We start from the raw sequence: 6,768 nt of genomic DNA, 5'->3' as shown, positions 1-6,768 counted from the left end.
ACAGCATTGGAGATGTTGAAAGCACAACTCCAGCAGCAGATCTGAGTGCTCAGCACATCTGCAACTCTGGTCCCAGGTATCTCAAACAGGGCACCCAGAAAATGAGGCACACAATTCATGGCCAACTGAGCATTTTGGTGTAAGAGACTTGCCCAGCATCACATAGGAACTCTGTGGCAAAGGAAGGGCTAGAATCCAATTCTCCAGGGCAGCATCCAACTGCCTTACCCAGGAGCCCATTCCCTCTCTCCCTGCAAGGCCTGCCTCATCCATTACACACCTTTCAGTTGCAACAAGTGAGGCAGGGGCCCGACAGACAACAGCCTCCTTCACTACATAACCGTGTTTCTCTCCTAGTGCACCGTCCATCCTGCGCACTGAATGAGGCAGGGTCCTGTGGGAGCAATAGCATGTAATCAAACAGTAACATGGATTGGGAACCCCTGACACAAATTACTCATTCCATATGCCAGAACCATAACGCATTAATTTGTTACAAAAAACCTACTGGTTATCCTGATAAACGTTAGCTACACTTGCTCAAAACGTATTAAGGCCAAGAGATTTAGAAGAAGACTTTCAATAGCACTTGTGGCCTCTGTTTTCACAAGACATAGCTACAAATAATGTAAAAACACCTGTTATCATTCATCTGCATTTATTATCCAGGCAATAGACCTTCTGTGTCCCTCTCCAATGGAGCAAGACATGGTGCTGTTTGGAACCTGCCTGCAGGTGCCTTCAGTAACCTGTAGAGGTTTTTAAAAAAAGAGAGAGAGAGAGAGAGAGATGTATTAACAGCAGCATGAAGACCTGGCTTGTTAGAATTGTGTTATTTCTGAGTTAAAAAACATCCAAAAGTTTCTATGTGGGCAGGGGGAGGTCAACCTGCGTAGGGCCAAAACATGACACGTGAAATGAGCTGCTGTGAGGGGGAGGAATGTGCGACTAGCTGCTGGATTCTGCAGAGACTTTGGGAGAACCACCCCCCTATCGCAATGCGACTCTGCCACAGGGAAGCCCGTAAGAAGGTAAAACATGCACTCAGAACTCGGTGCAAGAGCACTCAGGCTTTAAAGGAGGGGGAAGAGGTGTCTTTTGTGTAGGATTTTTCAGATCACTCAGTGCTGGCCTAATGCTGCTTCCACTGGAGCAGGCGATGAAGCTTCCATGGGAGCGGGGTTAGGCTAACGCTGAGTGCTTGGTGAGAGGAGTTCAGGCCTGCCCAGAAGGGGAAGGAGGCAAGACTGATGAAGCCAGGGAACCTTGGGAACCAGGGGAAAGCCCCCACACAGCCTGCTTTACACTAGCAAAGGACTTCCCACAAGTCACTGCCAGCACTAACTGCCACAGGGATTTTCAGCGGACACCTTCCTGACCCCCAGCCCTGGCACTTCCCCAAGCCTGCAGTGCCCCTCCACAGAGCCTGGGCCATTGCTCCCTTTCGTTCCCTATGTCAGGGGGCTTCCACACTCCTCTGTGTGTGTCAGTCAGTCACAGCCAGGGACACCATACTGGAACCCACTAACGACAGGCGTGTTTGAAGTGGGGCTCTGCTCTAATGAACAAAGATGCACCATTGGCACCCATGGTTCTTCTTCGGGTCGTGGGATAAAGCGTCTCTGGTCAGTCATATTTCCTCACTCTACTGACAACACACGTCCCTCCTTTCACTCCCCTCTGCCCTGGCACAGCTGCAGGAGAGTACAGGAGATCCAGCCCTACTCACCCCTCTGCAGACCTTTCACTGTATTTCAACCCTGCCCTCCCTCCTTCCTGTCCATCCCCAGCCCCTGAAATGGAGCTGCTGAGGGGAACCCAAGGGATGACTCTGGCCTGCAGAACCCCCATGTGGGACAGGGCAGGAGCTGGAAAGAACACCGCTTGATTTTCACAGCCCAGCTCGGGTGGGCAGGGCTGGCTCTTAAAAAGGATCTAGTTTTTAATTTTAAACTGAGCAACTCTGGTACAGAATCACTGGGAGGCAAACAGAGAGATGCCCCTAGGGTCATTTTTAACAGAGTCACCCCTAACCCAGCTGCTGCATGTGGAGTTTAAACCGGACATTGACAGGGCTTCGTTTTCTGCATTCCCCGCAACCCCCAGCCTAACTCACCTTCATGCGATGTCCGTCTCCAGGACACCCTCCTGTTTGGTAGGCAAATCTTTCTCTAGCGTTTCCATTTCTTCTTCCTTGCTCCTCCGGCGGCGCTTCCGACAGTGACTTGTAGAGGGAAGTCAGCGATTAAACCCAAGCTAGCTTGGTTAGTAGCAGAAATTCACTCTTTCAAATCAGACGTACTCCCCTCGCCCCCACCAACCCTTTAAAATAATATTTTAAGACCCATAGAGCACTTCCCAGAGCCCTGTATAAAACACGATCAACCTTCCCAGCACACCTAAAAGATCATTAACTAGTCTCCACAATTTACAGATGAACAAACTTGAGGTCGGCTCTCCTCCAACCTCCATTAAAAATCAATGCAGACTCCCATTGACTTCAGTGGAGGTTGAAAAGGGTCCTGGGGCTCCAATTCAGCAAAGCACTGACACCTCAGGCCTTCCTAGAAACGGCTATAATTAAATTGGTACAAGAACGTTGCCTTCCAGTGGTCAAGTGAATTGTCCACAGCCACAGAGAGTGTCCAGGGAAGAGCTAGACTGGAGTTCTAACCCATGTACTCAGACCCACTGCCTCCACCTTCAATTCATTGGTCATTCGTGGGCCCCATTTCTCATTGCCACTTGCCTGTTTACCAAATCAAGGGATAACTTCTGTCCTGTTCAGTGCTTGTTCCAGGTATTAGCAGGCCCGGTATAGGGGCTACTCCTTTTGTCATCAGTCAGGAGGTTCTTGGTGGAGTAAGAGGGAGTCCACCATCCTCAAAAATAAACGTGTAAGATCTCTGCGGCAAGAACGGTCCTATTGTTTGCCTGCACAGCATCCAGCAGAATGAGGTCCTGGACCATGACTGTGGCTCCTAGACACTACCAACGGCTACCCTACAGAAAAATCCAATGCTGGCAGGAACCCAACAATAGTTTTCATCTGTCAGGTTGGGTCTGCATCCTTTGAAATCAGTGGTAAAGCTACTAGCCACTGCAGTGCTGTAGGATTGGGTGTTCAAAGGGGACAGAGCCAGTGTCAGCTGGTTTGGGCTTGAGATGTGGGGGCTAAAAAGAACAGTGAAATGTTCAGGCTTGGGCTGGAGCCTGGACTCTGACATCTGCCCCGCTCACTGGATTTCGGAGCCTAGGAGCACCTACACTACTATTTTTAGCCTCACAGCCCAAGCCCCAGGAGGCCAGGCCAGCTGGCCTTGGCTCTGCGACTCTGTGCCGCAGGTCTTTTATTGCTGTGTAGATGCACCCTGGGGTTATTAGGAGCAATGAGAAATCAATTGTATTGCAAAGCCACGATGAGAACCATCATGAGCGCATCCCTTGACGTATTCCTCAAAAGGCTACTGGTTCTGCCACGAGGGCAGGGGACTGGACTCAATGACCTCTCGAGGTCCCTTCCAGTCCTAGCATCTATGAATCCCTGATGTTTCCTTTCCAGGCCAAAGCCCTCTGTTGCAGAACCGATGGAGGAGTTCTTTAGACAGACCTCGCTAGTGTTCACAACAAAGAGATGTAAAATACACAAGCATACTTACTGACTGCATATGCATATGCATATTATCAGGCCAACCAGCACCACCATTGCAACGATCAAGCAAATCACTACAACGGGGCCTTGATCTCCTCTCAAGTAGAATATGTCCACTCGCTCGCATCTTGCGCCAGTGTAGCCTTTCTCGCAGCTGCAAGAGGGAGGGAAAGCAGGACAACAAAGACTTGACACTGCGACAATAACACCCAATGGTCACAGGAATGGGAATCAAAGGCCAGTCCTTCAAACGCGCACACGGACACAATCATTGAGGGCTGCATCATAACTCCGCCGGCTGCCTGTGCAAGGGGCAGCGTATAGCCATGCTGCCCCAGGAGCAGAGCACAGCATGAAGTGTGGCTCCCGCGCCGTCCCTCCCCCTTGCTCTGGGGAATCACTATGTTACTTCACTTCCTTTCCTATGGAAACCAGGGTTCCACCACCTGCTGGGGGTATCAGGCAGAGCAGGGACCACATACCTGGAGCCACAGACTGAGAAAGGGCTGTGACAATCCAGCCCTATATGAGTAAGGCTTTGCAGGATCGGGGTATTGTATCACTTACTATCCGCTGTATCAAAACCCGGGGCCCAAAGGAGCCTTTGGGTGAACCCTGCCACCAGGCTGCCGCAGCTGTGATCAGGGATGGGTTAAAGCCAAGCACAACCTTTTTCAGCTTCAAGCTTACTCATACATACCTGGTGGGGCAGGTACTACCCGAAGTGTTAATACGCCACCCCTGAGCACAGGGTGCCCCTGGGACCCTGGAACTCATCAGGGTGAGGGACTCGGGCCGGTGATCAGAGACGGGTAGTTTGATTTTTCCTGCAGGGTCTTGGGCTTTGGCTCTCCAAGGAGAGCCACACTGAGAACACTTGCTGCCAGCATCACTCACAGCAGGGAGAGAGAGAGCAAACCTGCCTGGAGACCACTCATGCACTAACGTGAATCGATACCAACCGGAGACAACCTCCTATTACAACAGCAGGGTACTCAGTTTATTCTGGGGAACAGACTGGCTAGTAAAGGCTCATTATCTTGGGCAGATTTCACTGCATTTTCAAATTTCTCAAGGTTAACTGCAGCATTCGCAAGGGTGCTGCGTTACGCTCGGCTTGGAACATGGGGAGTCACTGTCCACTGCTGCCAAAAATCACCCTGGACCTTGAAAATCTTTTTGCTGCAGAAACTGATGGCTGGGTAACCTCATTAGCTGACTTGTGAGCCAGCCACGACAAGCCAAGTCCCAGTCCCCCTGATGAAGTGCTATCAAAGAGAGGACTGAATGTGAACACCTCCCCGGCTGTCTGGTGAAGCCGATTCCATACCTTCTGTTCAGAGGGGCAAATGAAATCCACAGTACATAAGGTACCGAAGTGAAGAGAGCACATACAGCACACGGAGAGGGATTCAGGGCAAAAATCTTCATCCTGAATCTCTCTGCTTTCCTCCCTTAGGTATTGTGGGGTCAATCCACTGTAACGTCCCTCCATCAACAGCAGCGCCCCACACACACACCTGCCCACAGAAAGGCAAGCATCAGTGGGAGGTTGATCTGAAAGGGCCTGTCTATACTGGGGGGATGGCACTAGACTAGTGGCAGCGCTGGGTATAAGTGGCCTGCATACAGCAAATCTACCACCCGGGTTTGAACCAGTGCCGCAGCAAACGGTGTAGCTACATTGGGGCAATACGAAAACCATCCCTGCTCACACTGGGTCTTCCTCCCACCTCTACCCGCCTTTCCTATTGAAAACGGTCAGGCAGGGAAAGCCCCACGCAGTGTGAGCATGCTAGACAGGGCCCAGCAGCAAAAAGAAACAAAAAAAAAAGCCGTGATCACGATCTTCAGCACTACCGCGGCCGCTTCAGAACTCGGCGGCAATTCGGCAGCTGGTCCTTCGCTCCAAGAGGGACTGAGGGACTCGCCACCGAAAAGCCGGATGAGCTGCCCCTTTCCGTGGGCCGCCCCAAGCACCTGCTTGCTGGGCTGGTGCCTGGAACTGGCCCCGATGCTAGAAATGCCGCACCTTTCGTCCAGCTGCCGGATATTTGCAGTTCCCATCAGCACACTAAGTCACCTCTACCTTTCCCAGTGAGCCCCATCTTATCACCGTGTTACCTAGACGTGTTCAAACAGGGTTAGCTGACTCTAGCGGTATAAACACCTGTGGCTCATCTACACTCGCTCTCCCACAGTTTGTACTGGTGGGACGGCTAGAGCAACAGCGTGAAAAGTCAGCCGCACACAGACTGCAGGCGCTTCTGACTGTATAGTCCCTGGGGCACCCTGCACAGGGCAGAGCAAACAGCGAACACTGAACAAACGCACAGTCACCCAAGCAGGCCACAAACCGCCAGAGGAATGTTAGTGGGGATACGGTAATTAGCATTATCTGAAGCTCACTAATCCCCCAAACCACAAGCACTGAGGCACTGACACGAAGCGTGCATCTGTCATTCTAACAGCCATTCCAGTACAAAGCCCAGCCAGTTCGCCAAAGCTCAGCAGGCAAGGGGCTGGGGGAACGTTTCAGAGGCCAAAACCTGAGACTCATACATATCTTGGCCCCTCATTCATGAACGGAGGGTAAAAGGTTGTTCAAACCTTGCATCCCACCTTCACCATGTACCTGTGCAGCTGCCTTCTTGGAACACTTGGGGGAGAGGGCTTGCAAGGGGGAAGAACAGTGACCTTTGTTCCTACCCCCGAAATCTTCATGGGGCAGCCACTGACTTTCTGCCACCAGGTGAGCGAGGCCATGTCTACACTACCACCGCCGCCACCATCGCATCGTTTGCGCACGTACATTTTGCTCCTTGTGTCAGAGGTGTGCGTCCTCACCAGAAGCGCTTGCCTCGATTGTTCTGTCAGCGTGGTACGACTCCTGAACGCCATTAACAGTCGACAGAAACAACACAGCGTCTACACAAACACTGCGGTGACCTAACTACATTGACCTTGACTCCACACCGCTCATGGAGGTGGAGTTAAGTCAGCATAGTGGGGCAGTTACATTGGCAGGAGCGAAATTTAAGCATAGTTAGGTGGATGTAAGCTGCCTTGAGTCAATCTAGCTCTGTAGTGCAGACCAGGCCTCAGTGTGCACACAA

General features: G+C 51.6%; 1 protein-coding gene across 2 annotated transcripts in view; it reads right to left on the bottom strand.

The window, feature by feature from the left end:
• Positions 1-641: 641 nt before the first annotated feature.
• BTC (betacellulin) overlaps positions 642-6,768 on the bottom strand; it is a 30,346-nt gene continuing 24,219 nt past the window's right edge. For both annotated transcript variants that reach the window (XM_050945084.1, XM_050945083.1), the window contains 3 exons: positions 3,660-3,806; positions 2,117-2,224; positions 642-749 (listed from right to left, as the gene is read on the bottom strand). In XM_050945084.1, coding sequence (XP_050801041.1) covers positions 2,119-2,224; positions 3,660-3,806 — 253 coding nt within the window. In that variant the 3' untranslated portion in view covers positions 642-749; positions 2,117-2,118. The remainder of the gene's footprint in view (positions 750-2,116; positions 2,225-3,659; positions 3,807-6,768) is intronic.

The sequence above is a fragment of the Gopherus flavomarginatus genome, chromosome 3 (assembly GCF_025201925.1).
Source record: "Gopherus flavomarginatus isolate rGopFla2 chromosome 3, rGopFla2.mat.asm, whole genome shotgun sequence".
Taxonomy (NCBI): Eukaryota; Metazoa; Chordata; order Testudines; family Testudinidae; genus Gopherus; species Gopherus flavomarginatus.
Note: the sequence above shows the minus strand (reverse complement) of the source record. Positions and strands in the feature narration are given on the sequence as shown.